Below are 26,364 nucleotides of genomic sequence, written 5' to 3'. Positions count from 1 at the left end.
GAGTAAAACTGAACTGAAATCCTCCAGATGCATGGCAGGGTCCCAGGCCTGCCAGACAGTAGAGTCAATTGGAGAGGCCATCAAGATGACTCAGTGGTAAAGGCACTTGCCACCAAGGCTGATAACCTGTGTTCAATTTCCAGCACCCACCAAGTAGGAGGAGAGAACTGACTCCCAAAACTTGTCCTCTGATCTCCACACACATCCTATTGGTACACACACACACACACACACACACTCACACACACCCCACAGAGAGAGAGTTTTTTAAAATCTTAAAGAAATAAAAATTAAAGCCTCTCCCAACTCTAGGATTTAAATATAAACAGTTTCATCTCTATCCACCTGGCTTCCTGGTGTTCATTTTCTTGAATTGTGTGGCATTGAGAATTCCAATTTTTTTTTAATGTTTGCATGGCTGTTCTGTGTGTATTATGTCTGTGCACCATATATATGTATAGTGCCTGATGAGGCCAAAAACCGGTATCAGATTCCCTAGGACTAGAGTTACAGGCAGTTGTGAGCCACCATGCATGTGGGTGCTAGGAACTGAACCTTGGCCCTCTGGAAGAGCAACCAGTCCTCTTAACTGCTGAGCCATCTCTCCAGCCCTAATCTAAATCGTTATCTCAATATTTCTTTTCTATGTCCATAGCCTTTTCCTTGTCTTGTGTCTATAAACCCACAAAGCAGTATCTAGCTTTGCCTGGAAAATCCTTAAAACTCACCTAATTTGGAGTGCTGGTTTGGGTGTCTTTTGCTCACAGTGTATCTAAAAATCCAGCGGACTCTTGTCTTGTTAGGTTGTCACAGTCTGGCTTACTCAGCTGTTGTGTTTCCCCGAACAGGTTCCCAGTTGATATTTTCTTCACACCAAAGCAAGAAGGAGATGTGAACTTCAATTTGATCTGCAATATAAAAAAGAAAGCTCACCCTCTGACACTCAACGTCAAGGCCGAGGGCTACACTATGAATGCTGAGGTCAAGTGCAGAGACAGAATGGGCACCACCATCCTCCTGACATCCACCCAGGTCAACACCATTAACTTCTATGAGGTAATGGATGACAAGACCTATTGCTCTTCCCTTATCTAGGGAATGTGATAGATACAATGAGTGTGAGCTGAGTTGTCCTGTCTCAAATACTAGAGACACCAGATAAATCCATCCCCAGGGTTATGTAGTTATGATGAGAATGGGAGAGACATGAACACTAGAGATTTTTATGCCAAGAAAGATCTAAGAATTAAATTACCAACTTATACTTGAAATATGAGAGGACCCTAATACTTGGTGGGGTTTTGGGGAATATCCAGTCCCATTCAGCTGACACCCAGCTTATTAATGTCACTCTCTACCCTTACTTCCCAATGAACATCTCTCCCTAAACAAGGGATTTGTGGCTTTTTTTTTTCATCCACCATGCTGTTCTCTCCGTCTTTCAGGTGGAGTTGAATGAATGTGTTCAGTGTGAATTCAGTTTCATCAACACGGGCAAGTTCAACTTCAGCTACCAGGCAGAGCTCTCTGGACCAAAACTCCTGTTGCAATACTTGGACTTTACACCCACCGACAGTAGCGTAGACGTGGGTCAGTCTGAACCAGCCAGCCTTTCATTCCAACCGTATCAGAAGTGTGTCTTGAAGGGCCTGGAACTCAAAATCAAGGTGAGACCATTCAATGTTTTCAAACGCCAGAAGAACCCATGGCAATGTTGCCCCAGCTGGATAGTTCCAGCAGCCCCAACAGGGTGGTTGCCTTGGAAATGGCCCTCAGGCTTTCTGGAACAGAGGCTGCACCATAAGATAAGCAGTGGACCATCTGAAAGACCCCTAGAGGAGCCCCTCACTCAGGCCTCGGGATAATAGCAGAGCCCCAAGAACTCACGAGAGACCAAGCTTGATGCAAACCACACGAGGCTTTATTCGGGGAAAGCCAGAGCTCTGGGGACAACTCGTATCCCACACAGGGGTAGAGGAGTCGACCTCGAGGGGAAAGGGGTCCCAGTTTTTATAGGGGGAAAAGTAGAAGGGGGAGTAGGGGATTTCCAGATCTAAACAATGTCTATTCTCAAGAAATAGGTATGGGAGGGGTACAAGGAAAGAGTCTGGTGCAGGTGTAGCAACTCCAGATTAGCCTGGCTGTGGTTGCTGGGGAGATTTTCCGACTCTTTCCCAGCAACCAATATCACAAACACCTGGCAATGGGCTTCATCAGTGGGCATACACATGGGTTCAAGGAACGGTCCAAAACATTGGCAGACACACAGGTTCAAGGAGTGGCCAGAGCATTGTGCACCTCTATTTTTCTAAATCAGTGAAGCTAGTTCTGCTAACTATGAAATCTATTTTGCCAATTTCAGGGCTTCTGTGACCTTTTACATTCTGTCAGGATCTTTCACATCTGCACACTGTGACAGTACCTAGACACTACAACAAGTGAGAGAGTTGGATGGGGCAGGGAATGTATACATACAACCCTTTCCAAGATAAGGTATCAGATGAAGAATCAAACACCCCACCTCACCACCACCCCCCAACCCCCAACCCATACACATTAAATAAATAAGTAATGACTTTGCCCATTTAGTCAAGATAGGATGCCACGGCCACGGAAGGGCCCCAGTCGGCCTCTCTCAATCCGTGGGGAATCAGGGGTTCCGGCAGGTGGACATGGAGTCAGTGAGAATTGACAGACAGAATAGGAGACACCACCACCACCCTTTTCTCTTTTTTGGTTTTTTTCTCTTCATTTGGTTTTTTTAAGAGGGTTTTTGTTGCATAGCCTTGGCTCTCCTGGAACTAGCTCTGTAGACTAGACAGAACTTGAACTCAGAGAGATCTGCCCACCTCTAAGAGCTGGGATTAAAGGGGGGCACCATCGCCACCCAGCTTCCCTTTCATCCCTTATTAACAACCAATGGCAGAACTATATCCAGTGGCGGCCCCAAAACATAATGGAAGATGATCAAGCCTTGCACCCAGGCTCCTTGGCAACCCCAGTCCCACCCTGTATGATCACTAGCCATTTCTGCCAACTGCTCTGCCTTCATGAACCACTGCGGTAGGAACAAAACAAGAGCCAGCGTGGATTCTGCTTAGAGTAGCTAATTGGAAGCAAATTAATTCAAACCTACTGAAACCGTCCTTTCTTTCTTGCCCTGGGGATGCAATTACTCTGTCTTCCTGCCTCTAACTACAGTCCCCTGGCCCATCTCTCCTTGCAGATCAGCCATGGCCCAACATTCGTTTGCAACATCTTAGGCTGTGCTGTGAGCCCAGCTGTCCATTTCTCCTTCACCAGCCACAACTTTGGGACTTGCTTCATCTACCAAGCTGGGATGCCCCCATATAAACAAACCCTCGTTGTCACCAACAAAGAAGAAACATCTATGAGGTAAGTAGTCTTCACAGAGACACAAGATGATTCTACAACCACGTGAGAATTCTACAGGTTGAAGTCCTGTCTTCCGGTCTTCTGGTCTCATCTCTGTTGCCGTTATGAAGCACTCTAATCAAAAGCAGCTTAGCAGGGGGATGAGGTTGGGTATTTCATCTGACATTTCCAGGTCTCAGTCCATCATTGAGAAAAGTCAGAGTACAAACTCGGGGGCAGGAACCTGAAGCCAGGACTACTTGCTACTACTACATTCAGCACTACCTCCAACCAGGGAACTTACAACCAAGGAAGTACAGCAGAAGCCACGGACGAACACTGCTTCGTGGCTTACCCTGACTCACGTTTAGCTCACTCTCTTAGGTAGCTCAGGACCACCTGGGTAGGGATGGTGCCACCCACAGTGGGTTGGGCCTTCCTGTATCAGTTTACAATCAAGATAATCCGACATAGACACACCCACCGACCAACCTGCTTAAGACACTTACTCAAGTAAAAATCTTCCCCCCCACACACAGTGATTCTAGGCTATGTCAAGTTAACAAGTACTGTTAACTAGTTCACCTTACCAAGACAGAAATAACAGAAAAGAATCTAACACATGTGGCATGAATTCTGAGTCCCTGCCCCCACCACTAATATGAATACATGGGCATCCATGAGCTACCTGCTAGACATCTTCTTCTTGATTTGTAGAGGGCTGTGCCAGATGACTACCTAATGCAAAGTCCCATAGCCTCCGTTTGTTTCCTCACACAGCAGATTTGGAAAGAAGCGTAAGCAGTGGTTTTCAACACATTGTGGTATCTCCAGCCGTAACGTTATTTAATTGCCACGTCATAACCGTGATGTCCATACTGTTACAGAGCATGATGTAAATATTTGGTTTACAGGATATCTGATATGGAATGCCCCCAACCCCCCCCCAAAAAAAGGGGTCACAACTCACAGGTTGAGAACTGCTGGTTGAGGGCACTAAAAAGTGAATTATACTGCAGTAAATAGCAAGTCTGTACTGAGCCTAGATCTCCCAGATCAAACCTGCCTGCATCATCCCTAAGGAACAATTCAGCCCAGGTCTCTATATCGCTTTTCAGATCGCCTAACGAGAGAGGACCTAGTTCAGTCCCTGGCCTGCTGCGTTCGTGCACAAATCTTTATATTGGTCCTACAGAGAACATTCTACAATGAAAAAAGTATTGTTATATGTATCGACCTGTGTGATGGCCTTTAAGTGGCTTGGTGACACCAAAGAACTCCTTTTAATTTAACTTAATTGTAATTTTAACTATAATTACCTCATGTGTCCCGTCATGACCATGCACATCAGATAGCACAAATCTAAGTTCAAATATCATCTCCTTCTTAGCTGTGACACTGAGCAGATTTGTTTTATCTTACTCTTTGCTTTCGTTGTCTGAGGGAGGGGTGCATATTCTCTTGTTAGTTTTGAGATGGAATCTCACTGTGTAGCCCAGGCTGGCCTCAACTCATGATCATCTCATCTCAGCCTCCTAAGTTTTAGGATTGCGGATATGTACCACCATGCTAAGCCCATATTTAGATTTTTTAAATTCTCTGTGCCTCTGTCTCTTTGACAGAAGTGGGACCACCCACCTGGAATCAGTACTTAGAACAGTGCTTGGGACTTAGGAGGTGCTCGGTTACTGTTTGCTGCTGCTGCTGCTGCTGCAATTATTATTCTAGATAGTAAATCACAAGAGTGTCATTTAGTTTCAAGCCACTGAGACAGTAGTTAAGAGCACTTTCTGCTCTTACAGAAGACCCACATTCCATTCCCAGCACCCAGTCTGTAACTCCAGTTCCAGAGGATCTAACGCCCTCTTCTGACCTCTGGCACAACCATGGCATGCATACATACATGTAGGCAAGCAGTCAAGTATATAAAGTAAAAATAAATATTTTAATCTTCTCTACCTATAGTCTTTCACAATTTGATATCATTTTAGTCCGATTAAGGCCTTGAGCTCTGTGTGTCCACTTAGCTGGGCTCCTTCTCTAAATATACATCAGGAAAATGAGGGGAAGTTCTGCTAAAAAATATAGGTGTCTTCTTAGCTGTGGGATGGGAGTAGAGTGGGGATGATTTGTCCTCTGACCTCCAATGGCACCAGGCATACACAGTGCATGCATACACACACACACACACAGGCAAGACGCTCAAAAATGAAGATAAAACGAATCTTTTTAAAATTATTTAAATAAAATAAGTTTTTTGTCTTTACTTCTTTCTTCTTTTTTTTTGATTCTTTTTTTTTATTGGATATTTTCTTTATTTAAATTTCAAATGTTTTCCCCTTTCCAGGTCTCCCCTTCAAAACCTCCCATCCTATTCCCCCTCCCCCTGCCTCTATGAGGGTGCTCCTCCACCCCCCCCCCAACTCCCATCTTCCCGCCCTGGCATTCCCCTACACTGGGGCATAGAACACCCTCCGGCACAAAACACTTTCTTGACTTTATCTCATTTAATCCCTACAACAACCCTATGAAGCAGCTGCCACTAATCCCATTTTACAGCTAAGGGGGCAGATCCAAATGTCCTGAGCGCATTGTCACAGGTCGCATGGCTAGTGATTGGCAGATCCCGACCCAGACTCCTGTCTGCCCAACTCTAGAACACACAGTTGCATTCCCCTGAGCCTTGTCACACGGTAACTTCTGAAGCATCCCTGTGAGAGAGTGCAGAACCCTGAGAGGCAGTCTTTAGGAAACAGAGCATCAGCAGAGTGCAAGCGTGAGCCTTTGGGTCTGAGACCTGCTCCCACCTCCATCTCAGGATATGACCTAGGAGAACACGCTCTGGTCAGCGCTGACATCCCTTCCAGCTCTTGGGCTGACTCCGCTGACTCTAGGACAGCGGGGCAGGAAATCTGTCACCTTCCAGCCCAGAAGCATAGAAGAGCCATCAGTAACCTCCAATTCTGCCTTCTTGGTGCTTACACCCATCCCTCTTGGTGTTCCTCAGCCTAGATTGTTTGTACACCAACACCCCACACATCGAGGTGAACTTCAACGTGGACGTGATAAAGCCAGGGAAGACCCTGGAGATCCCAATCACCTTTTACCCTCGGGAAGCTATCAGCTACCGAGAACTCATCCCCTTCGAAATCAATGGACTCTCTCAACAGACAGTGGAGATCAAAGGGAAGGGCACAGAAATGAAGGTAAAAGGCAGTGGGCGGGGCTTCAGGACCCTCCTCCCTCTTCCCAACAGTAGGCGGGGCTTCAGAGCCCTCCTCTTTCCTCTTCCCGGAGTCTAGCCCACTTGCTCACGCTAGCCTGCTCGTCACTGCTCCTAAAACTGTGCCATCCCAGATCTGGCCCTGCCAAGATAGGATCCCTAATCATACCAAGTGGGAAGGAATTTCTAAACTGGGCTCAAGTGAATCCCGGCTCCTACTCAGAATCAGATTCACTGTGTTGTGAACTCAGACAACTAACAAACAGCAAGCGCTAAGGAAATGCACTACACCGTCTTGGAGAAGCGTCAGATGTACAACATCCCGCTTGAGGGCATGTCCTGTTCAGACACAAGGTTCAACTGTGAACCATCCATCCTTCTTACCCTCGGTGGTGAATATTTTAGTTCCCCGGATTACCCAGGAACTTCTCCTGCCAGGTGACCCAAATCTGTAGAAAATGGTCCTGTCCTGATAGTCACCCTGTCTTCCTGATACCTGATAACTACATCTGGTATTTGTCTGGTGGCAGTATTTGCATTATAACAGAAGGTTTAAGAAAAAAAGAAATCCAAGATTCTCAGGAATGCATAAGATATTCCAACAAGTGGGGAGAGGGGAATATGGGGGGGGGGAATGTGTGACCACCTCCCCTCAAGCCACAGGGAGGACATTGCCACCTGGTGTGTCTTGTCAACACAAAGCACGCTAGTGATGAAATGAAGGTGTGTCTAGCCTGAAGCAGATAGGTCACTGAGAGAGGGAGCTGCCCTTGCTCCTGTAGGACACAGGCGTCCTCACTCTTGTTTCCCCGCTGACAAGCCCTACCCTTCCTCCTCTCTCTCTGGTCACTTCAGCTTTTAGTCCTAGACCCAGCCAACAGGATCGTGAAGTTAGGAGCTGTCCTGCCAGGACAGGTTGTGAGGAAAACAGTTTCCCTCGTCAACAACAGCCTTGCCCAGCTCACCTTTAATCACTCGGTCCTGTTCTCTATTCCAGAGCTCCAGGAAGCCAAGGTCAGTGTAGAGAAATGGGGGGGGGGATCATGGCAGGGGGGGGTTGCAGGATGCAAAAAAGCTGGCTAGCCAGAGCATGAAACCCAGCAACTGTCTCACTGGGACTTCACTTTGCCGACCAATTCACCCGGATGAGAAGGAAAACTCTTCGCTCCCCTTTCCTCATTAATTGAAAAGGAAAACCCTCAGTGCCAGCAGGTCCCAGCTCTTCACAGACCAACCATATGAGTGTGTGCTTGCTGGGTCTCTTTATTTTGTATTTGATGTGCATGCATGTGCCTCTGTCAGACAGCTTTACCCTCAGACGCCTGTTATCAGATTGCCCCTTGGAGAGTAACCCGGATGGTTACGGTGACCTGTCTTGAGCCATTACCTCAGGATACCTTGAGCCATTCTCCTCAGGCTAGCTCCCAAAGTCACCACATTCAGGAAACCCCCGGGACTGCTTTTCTGTTCCTGATTTCCCCAGTGCTTCCTCTCTATCACTCTTATTTCTCACTAGCAAACAAAATAGTGGTTTCATTATGACTTTTTTATACAAATTTGTGTGTGTGTGTGTGTGTGTGTGTGTGAGAGAGAGAGAGAGAGAGAGAGAGAGAGAGAGAGAGACTGTACCTTGTTCTTATTCCCCATCTCCAATTGCCCTCGTCTGTCCCCATTCACCCACTCCTGCTCTTCCCGTCCCCTCCCCAGAAAGTCATCCCTCTGCTTTCTCCTCATGCCCATGCGTGTGCATTTGTGTGTTTTACATATTAAATTTAGATGCGACATATGAGAAAAAGCATGCAATAGTTGAATTTCTTTCTTCCCATTATCCTGCCTTATTCCCCATCCCTACTCCTTAGACCTCTACTTCATGGCACATAGGCCTCCTGCTCCTTGTATAGCACACATACACATACATACATACATACATACATACATACATACATACATACAAATTGAGACTCTGCATATGAGAGGAAGTATGATTCTTGTCTTTCTGTGTCTGGCTTAATTCACTTAACCCAATGCTCTCCCGCCAGTGAGCACTTCTTGAGAAAGACTGGATTGATGTTTCTTGTTTCGTGTTTCCTGCTGCTGTTTTGTCTCCCACGGAAGGAGGAGGAGGGAATAAATGCCTATGAAGAGCTGAAAAGCGGGACAGGACAGGAAATTAACATTTGCTGGATCCCTGTCCTTTGCCACATATTTTATACACATGATCCTGCCCTTCACTGAGTCAAGGGGATGGTTTGAGCCACTTATTAAAGATGACCCAGCTGGTGACATAAGAGATTTGACCCCTGGGCTGAGACAGTCCCGGCAGCAGGGCCTCAGGCTGCTGAGGTCCAAGAAACCTGCCTACTATCAGCTTTTGAGCCAATTATCTTTCTGACCAGGTCATCACCTTGGAGCCCTTCCACACGATCACCATGAAGCCTAAAGAAGTCTGTAAACTAGAGATTACCTTTGCCCCCAAGAAGCGAGTCCCTCCTTTCTCTGAGGAAGTCTTCATGGAATGGATGGGGCTCCTGCGTCCTCTCTTCCTCCTCAGTGGCTGTTGTCAGGCCCTGGAGATTTCCCTGGACCAAGAGCATCTTCCCTTTGGCCCCGTTGTGTATCAAACTCAAGCCACGCGGCGCATTCTCATAATGAACACGGGCGACGTGGGTGCAAGGTAGGACCAGCAAGGGTGTCTCCAACCAGATGCTGTAGCAGACAGCTGCATCTCCTCACCTCATATGAAACATCACAGTGTTAGCTACTACCATGATGGCATGAAAAAGAATATTGGTGTGTGCCTGGTATATGCCCATTACACAGCTCATCCAGCTTGATCTCTCAACAATAACTCCAGACAGCTAATACTATAATATAATCTCTGTGATTGATTGTGAGATAATGAGGCAGGAGGATTTTAAAATGCATAGTGATACCCTGTCTTTAAATAAAAAATAAAAATAAAAATAAATAAAAAGAGCTAAGGCCGAGCATAGTGGTGGTACAAATTATATAATTCCAGTGTTTGGGGATTGGAAAGTGGGAGCAGAGGGGGGATTAAGAATTCATGCTCTGGCTCTGTATGTTCAAGGCCAGGTCAGTCAGGACTATAAGAAACCTTGTTAAAGGGGATGGGGGCTGCTGGGGATGTTGCTCAATGGTAGAGCAATTGGGTAGCATGTACAAGGCCTTGAGTTTAATTCCAAGCATCACAGAGGGAGGGGAGGGGAGAAGAGAGAAGAGGAGAGGAGAGGAGAGGAGAGAGGAGAGAGAGGAGAGGAGAGAGAGGAGAGGAGAGGAGAGGAGAGGAGAGGAGAGGAGAGGAGAGGAGAGGAGAGGAGAGGAGAGGAGAGGGATGGGGAAGGAGAGGGAGAAAGAGAGAGGGAAAATTCGGACAAAGTGTACTCCCCAGGCATCATTCCTATCAGATAGAATTAGAAAGAAAAATATATCAGTAAGCCAATTCTCAATCTGTTTTAATATAAATGCCATATAGAAAGATAGAGTAGGGCTCAAGAGATGACTCAGCGGTTAAAAGCACTGACTGCTCTTCCAGAGGTCCTGAGTTCAATTCCCAGCAACCCCATGGTGGCTCACAACCATCTGTAATGAGATCTGATGCCCTCTTCTGGAGTGTCTGAAGACAGCTACAGTGTACTCATATACATGAAATAAATACAAATAAATAAAGAAAGAAGGAGTAAAAAATAAATTAAAAATAAATAAATAAATAAATTGAAAAATTATTGAGTAACTTTCCCCCCAAAACCACACACGAGGCAACAAGGAAGTGTGGATGCAAGGTTGGGCAGCTTACAAGGGACCAACCCCGTCTCTAGGAGAGGTGCTTTAGCCACCTCACTTCACAGGTGTAGTGAGATCCTCACAGAAGAGGCTCAGAGATACCACAGCCAAGAAATACAAAGACAGTACCAGAACCCAGGCTCTCTCCTCTTGCTGCTCATGAATCAACATGGCTGACCAGGCTACACATTGCACACCCCAGGGCTTCTCACCATACAGACTCGGTGTTACAGCACCAAGAGGGTTATTAATTATACGGTAGCACTGTTTTGGAAATACGAGTGTGTGCCAATCTTCCTCAGCCTTCTGCCCATACCAAGGGCCTAACCACAGGGATGGCCCCGTGGAGCCATCAAGATCCCAGTGCCACCAAGAACAGGCCTAACTCTCACCTGAAAGGTGGGTCACCACCCTCCAAGATCTAAACAGGCAGTGCAAAGTCATAGTTAAGGCTGTCGTCTGGAAAGACTGTGGTCCCTAATCCAGTCACTTGCTAGCTATACAATCTTGGGAACACATGTATATGTATGTGTTCATATATACATTCCCTAGCTTGTCACCTATGGATGATACATGCAGTCACTTCTCCCCCACCCCCACCCCCACCCCTTGTCTTAGTCAGGGTTTGTATTGCTGCATGAAACATCATGACCAAGAAGCAAGTTGGGAAGGAAAGGGTTTATTCAGCTTACACTTCCACATTGCTGTTCATCATCAAAGGAAATCAGGACTAGAACTCAAGCAGGTCAGGAAACAGGGGCTGATGCAGAGGCCATGGAGGGATGTTACTGACTGGCTTGCTTCTGTATAGAACCAGCCCAGAGATGGCACCACCCACAATGGGTCCTCCCACCCATGATCACTAATTGAGAAAATGCCTTACAGCTGGATCTCATGCAGGCAGTTCCTCAAGGGAGCTCCTTTCTCTGTGATAACTACAGCTTGTGTCAAGTTGACACACAAAACCAGCCAGTGCACCACTGTTCAACTCTAAGAGGTTCTGGAACAGAAACTCCTTCCCCAGAGAGGGATCTAGGCTCTCTAACTCACCTCTGCTCTAACTCAGCTCTGCTCGGGCAGAACTTCCTCCTCCGACAGCCTACGGAGTAGTCAAAGCAGGGACTGTCTTGTCAAAAGTCCCAGTGAGGTTTTTGTTTTTGTTTTGTTGGTTTTCTGTTAGTTTTTGTTGTGTTGGTTAGTTGGTTGGTTTGGGTTTTGCATACCCTTAGAATATTAACACACTCCCTCTCTTGTCTTCTTTTCCCTTGAAAAAAGGTTTAAATGGGATGTCAAGAAACTCAAGCCCCACTTCTCCATTAGCCCCGAAGAAGGCTACATCATCTCAGGCACAGAGGTTGCTCTAGAAGTAACATACCACCCCACTGAGATAGGGAAGGAGAGTCTCTATAAAAACATTCTCTGCTTCATCCAAGGAGGAAATCCTCTGTGCCTCACCCTGTCTGGAACCTGTGTGGGACCACCTGTAGTAAAAGAGGCAAGTAGGCATTGCATGGAGATGGACCAAAGGCAGGTGGTAAGCCCAACAAGAGAATTCAATCTCAACACCCCATCAAACCTTCCATCCTGCTCCTCCCTGCCACAAGGACTTTGCATATACCATGCCCACTATTTGAATAATCTTTCTTCCCTCTTGGTTTACTTAATCCAGTTCTTTCTTCAACTTTTGATTCAAGCATTATATCCTCCAGGAGGCTGTGTAGATCAAATTCTGTGGTAAGAACTGTTAGCACAGACTGGAGCATAGCTCAGTCAGCGAGTGCTGGGCCATATGAGCATTCTTCTCCTCCTCATGGAGCAGGAAGACTTTGAGTCTTGAGTAGAGGGATGACAATGTTTGATTTGCGCTTCAGTGGAATCAAACAAGATGTTAACAGGTGTCTGCGGAAGAGAGACCAATTAGAAATACTATCCCTAGATGAGGGGAGACATGGCAGTGACTTGGATGGCAGGGGAGAGCAGGAGGTGACTATTGTACAGCTGATGAATTCAGCTGGGCTGGCTGGCCAAGGGGTTTCAGGGACCCACCTGTCTTCATCCCCACCATGCTGGAGTTGCAGACATACGCCCTGCCACACCAGGCACACCTGGATGTTAGGTTGAACTCAGGTCCTCATCTCTGCACTGAAGCGATTTGACTGACATGGTGTCCGTAACCACTACACAATGCTGTGTATAGTTGTGTGCAGCTATAAGGAAAAGGGAAGTCATGACATTTGCAGGAAAACGCATGCAACACCACCCGAAATAAGAAATGAAATACCTAGGAAATATTTTTGGCTGAATAGGGAGGGAGGGAGATTGTGCATTGGAATTCACTATGGGAAACACTTGAAACCTCTACACACACACACACACACACACACACACACACACATTGTAGCTCCAGACCCTGAAGACAGCTCGGGGAAGATGACATGGGAGGCAATTTTCCTGCTTCTTCTAGGTGGTGAATTTCAACTGCCAAGTGCGCTCCAGGCACACACAGACCATCCTGCTCTCAAACCGTTCCAACCAGACCTGGAACCTGCACCCCATTTTTGAGGGTGAGCACTGGGAGGGGCCCGAGTTCATCACCTTGGAGGCCCATCAGCAAAACAAGCCCTATGAGATCACCTACAAGCCCCGAACCATGAATCTGGAGAACCGCAAGCACCAGGTAAACTGAGGCCTCCCCGCCTGCTTTCTTAGCATAGGGGAAGCAAGGAGCTGGGTGGGCAGTGGCTAGAAAACCATTTTAGAGCTCAGAGTTAAAAGAATACCCAAGTAAGGAGTGGGTATCTAGATCATGGCATGATAATAATCATGGATGATAGGGAACCATGACAGTTGGCAGGCAGTAGCTTGCCCCCTTGCCTACATTTCTCTTAGAATCCTGGGGCACGGCTCTGAAAAGAAGCCCTAGGACTAAGCCCCGAGCAGTTCCTATTCAGTTTACTGTTCTCTGATTTCCATATATGCAATGTCATATGTGTTCATATAATGAATGAACAAACAAATGAATGAAAATGTAATTTAAGGGCTGGAAAGATAGCTCAACAGTTAAGAGTACTTGCTATTCTTACAGAAGACCTGAGTTCAGTTCCCAATACCTATGCTGAGAGGCTCATAGCCATCTGTAATTCCAGTTTCAGCGGGGATTCAATGCCCTCTCTGGCCTCTATAGGCCCTACACGCCCATGTATACATCCACACACAGACACAAAAGTAAAAATGAATCTTTTCAAAATCTGATTTTAAAATTCAGAAAAGGAAAGCAGCCAGTCTTTGCTCTGAGCAGCAAATGGTATTCTCTTCAGTCTTCTCTATGTGTCCAATACAGCAAGCTTCGGTTTCTGTGAGAGACGCTGTCTTAAAGGAATAACATGGGAAACAATCTAGGAAGACAGTGTCGTCCTCTGGACTCCCATGGTTATACACAGGTGCACTCATCTACATATGCATGTGTGCAACACACACACACACAAAGGTAAAGTAGAAGTGTTAGGCTTACTTTTCTTCTCCAGGTCAGGCAGATGTCTATTAATAAAGGGTCTACTATGTCATTCTTATTGTCTCTTCTTCTTCCAAGGGCACTCTCTTTTTCCCACTCCCCGATGGGACTGGCTGGCTATATGCCCTGCACGGGACTGCCGAACTCCCCAAAGCTGTTGCCAATATCTACCGTGAGGTTCCATGTAAGACTCCCTATACTGAGCTCCTGCCAATCAGCAACTGGCTGAACAAGCCCCAGAGGTGAGAGTGTGGGGTGAGCAGTAAGGGGGTGGGGGAGCAGATGGCTTCCACCATCCAGCTTGGTCCTTCACCTACAGAGAATATCAGATTTGGGGGGGGAGTCAGAGACACAGTCCTCAATAAAGCCGAGTGTCTCATGAACACGCAATCCTTGCCTTCTTGCTCAGTGTTGATTCTTACAGATCCTACATCTTCTAGATCCGAAAGCACTGCCTCACACAAAATACATGCCCAATAATAGTTCTGATGGTCCCAACAGCCAACACCTTTGTTGTTGTTGAGTGTCTTATAGCCCGAGCTACTAGCCAGAGAAGAGGGTCCCTCAAAGTGTGCTGACAGTAGGAGATAGAAAGGAATACAGGGACTGAAAGAGATCACGGACAAGTAGCCTCATCCTTTCCTTCCAAAGAGAGGAGACTAGAAGTGCATCTCCCTCGAGGCCACCTGCTTGGCATAGTAGACAGAGCTCAGACCTAAGTCTGTACCCTGGTTTTGCCAGTAGCTACGCATGTCGTCCGAGTGTGTTATCTTCCTTCTTTGAGCCTCTCGTTCCTCTCCCATAAAGCAGAGGTGTTGATAAAGCAAACCTCCTCTGGACATTGTGTCAGCTGAATATCTGTAAATAACAGAGAGAGGGACTGCTGGGTACCAGGCTCAATAAATGGCAGTTGCTGTCATTCTTAGTGACAGAACAAAGACTGGAACCACAGACCCACACAATCTTCATGAAAGGAAAAGTAGACACAGCCCCTTTCCCTCCCATCTTTCGACAGTTTCGCTGTCTCTTAGTGTCTCTTGTCCTTTCTCATTGCCTCTCTCCTCTCCTGTACTGCTCCAGATTCCGGGTCATTGTGGAAATATTGAAACCAGAGAAGACAGACCTAAGTGTCACCCTGAAGGGCCTTGATTACATTGATGTTCTGTCTGGCTCCAAGAAAGACTACAAGCTGAACTTCTTTTCCTACAAGGAGGGACTGTACACTGCAAAGGTATTGCCACGTCCAAGGCGCCTCCCCAAAACACGGAAGTTTGGTCCTGGGGTGTTAAAGAACAGCAGATGCTGTCCTCCAGGCACAGTGCCTGTGCCCCATAGGGTTGACTATGTTCTATGTTGCCTAATCCAGTCATTTATTTAGGTATCCATTGAGCACATAGCCACGTTCAGTGCTATGTGCTAGCAATACAGCAATGGCCAAAGCCAAGCTCTGTTCTCAAGAAGCACAGTCTAGTGGAGGAGACAGACTTCATTCTATCAATGTGTAACTTTCAAATGAGAGAAGTGCTTTGAAGCAGAGAGGTGTGTATAGATTCATAATCACAGGAGTCAGGCCTGGAGGCTTGAGTGTTTGTTTGTTTGTTTGTTTGTTTGTTTGTTTAGATGTAGTTTTTGAAGCTATTATTAGTGATGGAATCACAAAGTGAAAGATTTTAAAGTATACACTTAAAGCCTTTAAAAGAGTGTATGTAAGGGGGCTAGTGAAATGGCTCAGTGGGTAAGAGCACTGACTGCTCCTCCAAAAGTCCTGAGTTCAAATTCCAGCAACCACATGGTGGCTCACAACCACCAGTAATGAGATCTGACGCCCTCTTCTGGTGCATCTGAAGTCAGCTACAGTGTACTTATGTATAATAATAAATAAATCATTTTAAAAGAGAGAGAGAGAGAGAGAGAGAGAATGTAAAAGCGAGACTGTATAAATAAAATTGCCACCTAGTAATAATAAGATTGATGATTCAATGTGTTAAAAAGAGCAAAAGCTTGAGTAGACTCTACTTTACAAAATCAACTGCATAAAATCCAGGCATGAAACCTGAAATCCCAGCACTTAGGAGGTAGAGGCAGGAGTAGGCATTTGGGGTCTGCCTCTAGAGTTGGGTACTAACCTGAGCTATATAAGACCCCGTCTCAAAAGAAATGTGTTTGAAGTTTCTCTTTATGAATGACCAACAAGCACACAGGGCCAGCTTCCCCCTCTCTCCAGGGAAAAGGATTCTTGGCAGATGACCAGAGTCAGCCATAGGGGGAGAGGGCTGCATAGAGCAGTCACAGGTGAGCCCTGACATCTCTCCATGCAAGATACTTCTTTGGACACGTGATCTTGGCCGAGACACTAAGCTTTGCTACGCTTCCATTCCCATGTCTATAAAGGGCGATGGCGTTGCAGATGCATTGTGGAATTGTGTGTATCTGGGCAAACACGAATCCCCCAGCAAGCACCAGACACTGTCTGTCAGTGACGCCATTCTCACTGACAGCTCTGGGCGCAACAGCAGTAGGCGTAAGGCTCACCCCAGCTTGAAGGGCTGAGGTCTTGCTTGTTCTTTGGGGTTGCCTAGCTGCCCCTACTGGCAAAATGCTAACAATGGGCCAAGCTGCTCCAAAGTGTCTTCTAAAGCCGGACGTGGTGACACACACCTTTAATCCCAGCACTTGGGAGGCAGAGGCAGACGGATTTCTGAGTTCGGGGCCAGGCTGGTCTACAGAGTGAGTTCCAGGACAGCCAGGACTATACAGAGAAACCCTGTCTCGAGGGGAAAAAAAATGTCTTCTGACACAAACCAAGATTTTTAAATCATCTCTTGCCTGAAAAAAAAAAAAAAAAAAAAAAAAGCTGGACTACAGACCCTAAAGAGAAAGGCTGCCTGGCAGGGATCAGACTGGCAGGTCATGCCACCCTATTACCTTACACCATGTGCCCAGCAAGGCTCTCAGGCAGCAGGGGAGCCTGGGTATGGACAGAGGACCCTGGGCTAACCTCTGCTCTCCCCTGCTTCTTCCCACTCACCCTGTGAACGCAGGTGATCTTCCGGAACGAGGTGACCAACGAGTTCTTGTACTATACTGTGAGCTTCAGGGTCACCCCTTCTGGCATTATAAAAACCATCCAGATGACAAGCCCAGTTCGCCAGAGTGTATCAGCCTCCATCAAGTTGGAGAACCCCCTGCCCTACTCGGTGACCTTCTCAACAGAATGCAAGTTGAGTGACATTAGCCTGCCTTCCCAGTTCGCGGTGCCTCCAAACTCTGAGGTAGGCCCTGGCTGCCAGGGAACCCTTAAGGGCTATGACAGAGGCTTCTACCCATGGGGCTTCTGGATCTGTGTTCTGCCTAGCTTGAGTGTGGACCAGCCCTGGTAGAGAGCAAGAAGAATGGCAAGGGACAGGCAGCCTTGTGTTCCTTTCTTCTGTAGCCAAAGTCTTCATGTGAACTAGGGACATGTGGCTTTGGTGTGGACAGGTACAATGGACTTGTATAAAATGACTCTGTCTATTGATTGTTCACCTTATTCAAACCAAAGGGAAAACATCTTTTTTTGCTAATTATAAAAGTAGCACAGAGCTAGAAGTGGACCTTAGTGGCTGAGCACTTGCCCAGCATGCACCGGGTATCCTGAGTTCCATCCCAGTCCACACACACACACACACACAAAGGAGCATGGATCTTAGTGTGCAAAGGAAAACAAGGTGTGAAAAATATCAGGATAAAATACACACACACATATAAACAGGCATATACATACATTAACATACACATATACACATACATATGCATACTTTATACACATGTACCATATACACATATTTATATGCATGCATGCAAATGTACACACATATACATATATACACATGCCCATGCATATACACATGCACCACACACATCTTTATATGTGCATACATGTACACACACATAAATACATATACATACACATATACACACATATATACATGTGCCCACACATATATACATGTAGCACACACGCATGCTTCTACACTTGCTTATTCTCAGAATGTTATGGAGAGGCACACAGAACCTCTGACTGTGGTTAGGAGAACATGAGCCAGGAGAAAATGGACTTTCCTATCAGTTTATCATTCCAAAAAAATCACTAAGTGTTATTGAAATCCCTGCTCTAACGTCCCTCCTCAGCTCTTGTCCAGCTCTTCCTTGTCCCCTTCACTACTTCAGCCTCTTCCTTTGCCTCCAGGATTTAACTTAGTTTTCTTTGCACACCTGCCCATTGTCAGTGGGGTTTAATCTCTGTCCTTTGTCTTTGGTGTGGTCAAGTAAGCTCTACTCAGAGATTTCTCTCCAGCTGGGCTGTTTCAGAAGTAGGATCCAGCCATTGGTCAGTTCTTGTCCATGGTGTTTTGCTTTAAGTTGGGTTTGGGTTGGCTTCTCTGAGACAGTGTCTCCCTGGGTCACCCAGGATGGCCTCAAACTCATGATCTTCCTATTTTTGTCCTAGCCTCTCAGTTTTTGAGTAATCAAATGTACTCTAGTGCCCCCACTAGGCTAATTCTATGACTGCACCTCAGAGTCAAACAAACCAGTCCTCCAGCTTCCCCTGCCTTTGTCAGATTATCCCACCAAGGTTTCCAGGTTTCGGGGATCCCCTCAGTTAAGGGGTGAGCTGGGTTCTCTGGCTCTCAGTATTGATGATCCCAACCAAGCAGGAGCTAGAATGACACCAGGTTCATGTCATTTGGCTCTCCCAACGTTTGAGTTTGAAGCTGCCTTTACTCTCTGTTTCATTATAGACGTTAGCTTGTTCTTGCTATTCTGAGCCTACTTGATCTCCTATCTCTGGGAATAGGGAATTGATGTGTCTTATTCACATCAGCTTAGAGAAGGGCTTGATGACAGCAAGTAAAGCTGCAGCCACTGAATTAACGTTAACTCTGATGATAGCTTATACCTTATTACTATTCAGGATTATGTCAGCTATTCTTGACTCTTTATTTCTATGCAAATCTTGAAGCCAACTTGCTCAGAAAAAAAATAAAGCCAAAGAAAAGAACTCAGGGATTTTTGAATGGAATTCCATCGAACCTACAGATCATCTTAAGAATCACTTATCTGTTATCTGGTGATCCATAACACATTACTCTCCAACTTAGCATCTTGTCAGGCAGCAAGCGCTTGCTCCCTGCACGGTGGCAGCCTGGCTGGGTGGTCTTTGCTCAAGGGTCTCTCAGGAGGCTAGAGTCAGGCAGTCATCCAAATATCTAGTCTCCCGCACACCTGACACTAGATAATCTGCTTCCAGACTGGGACTTGTGGTTTCTGGGAAGGCTTTTAGCTCCCTGTGGGCAGTTGGCTAGGGCCTCAATTAGTCATCATGTGGACCTCTTCTTAGAGCCTTTTCCAACATGGCCTACTTCCGAAGAGTGAAAGATGTAAGGGAAAGGACTAGCCTGCAAGAGAGAAGAGAGTAGACAAGACAGAAGCTTGCAGGCATGCTCCTTCACTCCCTGCTTGCGCTTTATCCACTAAGCCCTCTACTCAGCCCTGGCCTGGAATTTCTTTAAGGAGGAAAACAATTAGAAGCTCTGGGGTTTCTACCCCAAGCCTTGTGCATTCCTGGAAAGCTTTGTCCTACTGAGCTACAGGCCCGTTTCCCCATCGCACCTCACCTCTGCTTTTTTGAGTCAGGGTCTCTCTAAGTTGCTCAGGCTGCCCTGGATGGAAGTCACTGTCTAACCCAGGCGGGTTTTGATCTTGTGCTCCCCGTATCTCAGGCTCTCAGGTAGCCAGAGCAAAGAAAGTTTGACTATGCTGTTTAGTTTTAATGCTGAAAATTCGATTCAGGGCCTCAGACATGCCAGGGTAAGCTATATTTGGGTGTTGTTGTTGTTGTTGTTGTTTTGCATTTGTCTATTTCACATCCCTTTGTATTATAAAATTATTTCTTTTTTTTAATTTTTAATATTTTTATTACATTTTTTCCTCAATTACATTTCCAATGCTATCCCAAAAGTCCCCCATAGCGCCCCCCACTTCCCTACCCACCCATTCCCATTCTTTTGGCCCTGGCATTCCCCTATATTGGGGCATATAAAGTTTGCAAGTCCAATGGGCCTCCCTTTCCAGTGATGGCCGACTAGGCCATCTTTCGATACATATGCAGCTAGAGACAAGAGCTCTGGGGTTCTGGTTAGTACATCATGTTGTTCCAACAATAGGGTTGCAGATCCCTTTAGCTCCTTGGGTACTTTCTCTAGCTTCTCCATTGGGAGCCCTGTGACACATCCAATAGCTGACTGTGAACATCCACTCCTGTGTTTGCTAGGCCCCGGCATCGTCTCACAAGAGACAGCTATATTTGGGTCCTTTCAGCAAAATCTTGCTAGTGTATGCAATGGTGTCAGCGTTTAGAAGCTGATTATGGGATGGATCCCTGGATACGGCAGTCTCTAAATGGTCCATCCTTTCATCACAGCTACGAACTTTGTCTCTGTAACTCCTTCCCTGGGTGTTTTGTTCCCAATTCTAAGAAGGTGCACAGTGTCCACACTTTGGTCTTCATTCTTCTTGAGTTTCATGCGTGTAGCAAATTGTATCTTATATCTTGGGTATCCTAAGTTTTGGGCTAATATCCACTTATCAGTGAATACATATTGTGTGAGTTCTTTTGTGATTGTGTTACTTCACTCAAGATGATGCATGCCCTCCAGGTCCATCCATTTGGCTAGGAATTTCATAAATTCATTCTTTTTAATAGCTGAGTAGTACTCCATTGTGTAAATGTACCATAATTTCTGTATCCATTCCTCTGTTGAGGGACATCTGGGTTCTTTCCAGCTTCTGGCTATTATAAATAGGGCTGCTATGAACATAGTGGAGCATGTGTCCTTTTTACCGGTTGGGACATCTTCTGGATATATGCCCAGGAGAGGTATTGCTGGATCCTCCGGTAGTACTATGTCCAATTTTCTGAGGAACCGCCAGACTGATTTCCAGAGTGGTTGTACAAGCTTGCAATCCCACCAACAATGGAGGAGTGTTCCTCTTTCTCCACATCCTCGCCAGCATCTGCTGTCACCTGAATTTTTGATCTTAGCCATTCTGACTGGTGTGAGGTGGAATCTCAGGGTTGTTTTGATTTGCATTTCCCTGATGATTAAGGATGTTGAACATTTTTTTCAGGTGCTTCTCTGCCATTCGGTATTCCTCAGGTGAGAATTCTTTGTTCAGTTCTGAGCCCCATTTTTTAATGGGGTTATTTGACTTTCTGGAGTCCACCTTCTTGAGTTCTTTATATATATTGGATATTAGTCCCTTATCTGATTTAGGATAGGTGAAGATCCTTTCCCAATCTGTTGGTGGTTTTTTTGTCTTATTGATGGTGTCTTTAGCCTTGCAGAAGCTTTGCAGTTTCATGAGGTCCCACTTGTCAATTCTTGATCTTACAGCACAAGCCATTACTGTTCTATTCAGGAATTTTTCCCCTGTGCCCATATCTTCAAGGCTTTTCCCCACTTTCTCCTCTATAAGTTTCAGTGTCTCTGGTTTTATGTGAAGTTCCTTGATCCACTTAGACCTGACCTTAGTACAAGGAGATAGGAATGGATCGATTTGCATTCTTCTACATGTTAACAACCAGTTGTGCCAGCACCATTTGTTGAAAATGCTGTCTTTCTTCCACTGGATGTTTTTAGCTCCCTTGTCGAAGATCAAGTGACCGTAGGTGTGTGGGTTCATTTCTGGGTCTTCAATTCTATTCCATTGGTCTATTTGTCTGTCACTATACCAGTACCATGCAGTTTTTATCACAATTGCTCTGTAGTAGAGCTTTAGGTCCGGCATGGTGATTCCACCAGAGGTTCTTTTATCCTTGAGAAGAGTTTTTGCTATCCTAGGTTTTTTGTTATTCCAGATGAATTTGCAGATTGCACTTTCTAATTCGTTGAAGAATTGATTTGGAATTTTGATGGGGATTGCATTGAATCTGTAGATTGCTTTTGGCAAGATAGCCATTTTTACAATGTTGATCCTGCCAATCCATGAGCATGGGAGATCTTTCCATCTTCTGAGATCTTCTATAATTTCTTTCTTCAGAGACTTGAAGTTTTTATTATACAGATCTTTCACTTCCTTAGTTAGAGTCACGCCAAGATATTTTATATTATTTGTGACTATTGAGAAGGGTGTTGTTTCCCTAATTTCTTTCTCAGCCTGTTTATTCTTTGTGTAGAGAAAGGCCATTGATTTGTTTGAGTTAATTTTATATCCAGCTACTTCGCCGAAGCTGTTTATCAGGCTTAGGAGTTCTCTGGTGGAATTTTTAGGGTCACTTATATATACTATCATATCATCTGCAAAAAGTGATATTTTGACTTCATCTTTTCCAATTTGTATCCCTTTGATCTCCTTTTGTTGTCGAATTGCTCTGGCTAGGACTTCAAGTACAATGTTGAATAGGTATGGAGAAAGTGGACAGCCTTGTCTAGTCCCTGATTTTAGAGGGATTGCTTCAAGCTTTTCACCATTTACTTTGATGTTGGCTACTGGTTTGCTGTAGATTGCTTTTATCATGTTTAGGTATGGGCCTTGAATTCCTGATCTTTCCAAGACTTTTATCATGAATGGGTGTTGGATCTTGTCAAATGCTTTTTCCGCATCTAACGAGATGACCATGTGGTTTTTGTCTTTGAGTTTGTTTATATACTGGATTACGTTGATGGATTTTCGTATATTGAACCATCCCTGCATCCCTGGGATGAAACCTACTTGGTCAGGATGGATGATTGTTTTGATGTGTTCTTGGAGTCGGTTAGCAAGAACTTTATTGAGGATTTTTGCATCAATATTCATAAGGGATATTGGTCTGAAGTTTTCTATCTTTGTTGGGTCTTTTTGTGGTTTAGGTATCAGAGTAATTGTGGCTTCATAGAATGAGTTGGGTAGAGTACCTTCTGTTTCTATTTTGTGGAATAGTTTGTGAAGAACTGGGATTAGATCTTCTTTGAAGGTCTGATAGAACTCTGCACTAAACCCATCTGGTCCTGGGCTTTTTTTAGTTGGGAGACTATTAATGACTGCTTCTATTTCTTTGGAGGATATAGGGCTGTTTAGATCATTAACCTGATCTTGATTCAACTTTGGTACCTGGTATCTGTCTAGGAACTTCTCCATTTCATCCAGGTTCTCCAGTTTTGTTGAGTATAGCCTTTGATAGAAGGATCTGATGGTGTTTTGGATGTCTTCAGGATCTGTTGTTATGTCTCCTTTTTCATTTCTGATTTTGTTAATTAGGATGCTTTCCCTGTGCCCTCTAGTGAGTCTGGCTAAGGGTTTATCTATCTTGTTGATTTTCTCAAAGAACCAGCTCCTTGATTGGTTGATTCTTTGAATAGTTCTTCTTGTTTCCACTTGGTTGATTTCGCCCCTGAGTTTGATTATTTCCTGCCGTCTACTCCTCTTGGGTGAATTTGCTTCCTTTTGTTCTAGTGCTTTTAGGTATGTTGTCAAGCTGCTAATGTGTGCTCTCTCTAGTTTCCTTTTGGAGGCACTCAGAGCTATGAGTTTTCCTCTTAGAAATGCTTTCATTGCATCCCATAAGTTTGGGTATGTTGTGGCTTCATTTTCACTGAACTCTAAAAAGTCCTTAATTTCTTTCTTTATTCCTTCCTTGACCAAGGTATCATTGAGAAGAGTGTTGTTCAGTTTCCACGTGAAGGTTGGCTTTCTATTATTTATTTTGTTATTGAAGATCAGCCTTAGTCCATGGTGATCTGATAGGATGCATGGGACAATTTCAATATTTTTGTATCTGTTGAGGCCTGTTTTGTGACCAATTATGTGGTCAATTTTGGAGAAGGTACCATGAGGTGCTGAGAAGAAGGTATATCCTTTTGTTTTAGGATAGAATGTTCTGTAGATATCTGCCAGATCCATTTGATTCATAACTTCTGTTAGATTCACTGTGTCCCTGTTTAGTTTCTGTTTCCATGATCTGTCCATTGGTGAAAGTGGTGTGTTGAAGTCTCCCACTATTATTGTATGAGGTGCAATGTGTGCTTTGAGATTTACTAAAGTTTCTTTAATGAATGTGGCTGCCTTTGTATTTGGAGCATAGATATTCAGGATTGATAGTTCCTCTTGGAGGATTTTACCTTTGATGAGTATGAAGTGTCCCTCCCTGTCTTTTTTGATGACTTTGGGTTGGAAGTCAATCTTATCAGATATTAGAATGGCTACTCCAGCTTGTTTCTTCATACCATTTGCTTGGAAAATTGTTTTCCAGCATTTCATTCTGAGGTAGTGTCTATCTTTTTCTCTGAGATGAGTTTCCTGTAAGCAGCAAAATGTTGGGTCTTGTTTGTGTAGCCAGTTTGTTAGTCTATGTCTTTTTATCGGGGAGTTGAGTCCATTGATATTAAGAGATATTAAGGAAAAGTAATTGTTGTTTCCTGTTATTTTTGTTGTTAAAGTTGGCATTCTGTTCTTGTGGCTGTCTTCTTTTAGGTTTGTTGAGGGATTACCTTCTTGTTGTTTCTAGGGCGTGGTTCCTGTCCTTGTATTGGTTTTTTTCTGTTATTATCCTTTGAAGGGCTGGATTCGTGGAGAGATAATGTGTGAATTTGGTTTTGTCGTGGAATACTTTGGTTTCTCCATCTCTGTTAATTGAGAGTTTGGCTGGGTATAGTAGCCTGGGCTGGAATTTGTGTTCTTTTAGTGTCTGTATAACATCCGTCCAGGATCTTCTGGCTTTCATAGTCTCTGGTGAAAAATCTGGTGTAATTCTGATAGGCTTGCCTTTATATGTTACTTGGCCTTTTTCTCTTACTGCTTTTAGTATTCTATCTTTATTTAGAGCATTTGTTGTTCTGATTATTATGTGTCGGGAGGTATTTCTTTTCTGGTCCAGTCTATTTGGAGTTCTGTAGGCTTCTTGTATGTTCATGGGCATCTCTTTCTTTAGATTTGGGAAGTTTTCTTCTATAATTTTGTTGAAGATGTTTGCTGGTCCTTTGAGTTGAAAATCTTCATTCTCATCCACTCCTATTATCCGTAGGTTTGGTCTTCTCATTGTGTCCTGTATTTCTTGGATGTTTTGAGTTAGGATCTTTTTGCATTTTACATTTTCCTTGATTGTTGTGCCGATGTTCTCTATGGAATCTTCTGCACCTGAGATTCTCTCTTCCATCTCTTGTATTCTGTTGCTGATGCTGGTATCTATGGTTCCAGATTTCTTTCCTAGGGTTTCTATCTCCAGTGTTGCCTCATTTTGGGTTTTCTTTATTGTGTCTACTTCCCTTTTTAGGTCTAGTATGGTTTTGTTCATTTCCATCATCTGTTTGGATGTGTTTTCCTGTTTTTCATTAAGGACTTCTACCTGTTTGATTATGTTATCCTGTTTTTCTTTAAGGATTTGTAACTCTTTAGCAGTGTTCTCCTGCAATTCTTTAAGGGATTTTTGTGCTTCCTCTTTACTGTCTTCTACCCTTTTATCAGTGTTCCTTTGTATTTCTTTAAGTGTGTTATTAAAGTCCTTCTTGAAGTCCTCTACCATCATCAGGAGATATGCTTTTAGATCCGTGTCTAGCTTTTCCGGTGTGTTGGGGTGCCCTGGACTGGGCGAAGTGGGAGTGCTGGGTTCTGATGATGGTGAGTGGTCTTGGTTTCTGTTAGTAAGATTATTACGTTTACCTTTCGCCATCTGGTAATCTCTGGGGTTAGTTGTTGTCGTTGTCACTGTTTAAAGATTGGAGCAGAAGCTGTGTTCCACTCACCAGAAGTCTTAAGATCCTTTGGCGGGGGTCGTGGGTAGCTGGCAGGTGTCAGCCGTCCCTGCGCTCTAGCTACCCCGGTGCTGGTCAGGCCGGATGAGGCCTGTGGCCCTACTCAGGCCGGTTTCTGCTTCCCTAACTAATGCAGTCTCAGGTCCCGCACGCAATTGGTTTGGAGCAGAAGCTGTGTTCCACTCACCAGAAGTCTTAAGATCCTGTGGCGGGTGTTGTGAGTAGCTGGCGAGTGTCAGCCGACCCTGCGCCCTAGCTACCCCGGTGCTTTTCTGCCCGGATGAGGCTTGTGGCCCTACGTAGGCCGGATTTCTGCCTCCCCAACCAGAGCAGTCTCAGGTCCCGCGTGATTGGACTGGAGCAGAAGCTGTGTTCCACTTACCAGCAGTCTCAAAATCCTGTGGCGGGGGTCGTGGGTAGCTGGCGGGTGTCAGCCGACCCTGCGCTCTAGCCTCCCCGGTGCTGGTCCGGCCGGATGAGGCTTGTGGCCCTACTCAGGCCGGTTTCTGCTTCCCTAACTAATGCAGTCTCAGGTCCCGCGCGCAATTGGTTTGGAGCAGAAGCTGTGTTCCACTCACCAGAAGTCTTGTAAAATTATTTCTGTATTATGTTCTTTTTGATAAACATCTGTGGCTTTAGTGATACCCCTTTCATTCTGATTGTTTTTTCAGTAAGAGTCATTTGTT

The 26,364-nt window shown here is 45.1% G+C and overlaps 1 protein-coding gene across 1 annotated transcript in view; it reads left to right on the top strand.

The window, feature by feature from the left end:
* Positions 1-26,364, top strand: part of Hydin (HYDIN axonemal central pair apparatus protein) — a 361,694-nt gene that overhangs the window by 331,293 nt on the left and 4,037 nt on the right. Inside the window, exons 74-84 of the mRNA XM_085843582.1 lie at positions 849-1,056; positions 1,446-1,667; positions 3,227-3,396; positions 6,383-6,581; positions 7,454-7,612; positions 8,995-9,272; positions 11,675-11,894; positions 12,864-13,076; positions 13,989-14,152; positions 14,991-15,141; positions 16,952-17,182. Of these exons, the coding sequence (XP_085699708.1) occupies positions 849-1,056; positions 1,446-1,667; positions 3,227-3,396; positions 6,383-6,581; positions 7,454-7,612; positions 8,995-9,272; positions 11,675-11,894; positions 12,864-13,076; positions 13,989-14,152; positions 14,991-15,141; positions 16,952-17,182 (2,215 nt within the window). The remainder of the gene's footprint in view (positions 1-848; positions 1,057-1,445; positions 1,668-3,226; positions 3,397-6,382; positions 6,582-7,453; positions 7,613-8,994; positions 9,273-11,674; positions 11,895-12,863; positions 13,077-13,988; positions 14,153-14,990; positions 15,142-16,951; positions 17,183-26,364) is intronic.

The sequence above is a fragment of the Mus caroli genome, unplaced genomic scaffold, assembly GCF_978045245.1.
Source record: "Mus caroli unplaced genomic scaffold, Mus_caroli_1 scaffold_10, whole genome shotgun sequence".
Taxonomy (NCBI): domain Eukaryota; kingdom Metazoa; phylum Chordata; class Mammalia; order Rodentia; family Muridae; genus Mus; species Mus caroli.
Note: the sequence above shows the minus strand (reverse complement) of the source record. Positions and strands in the feature narration are given on the sequence as shown.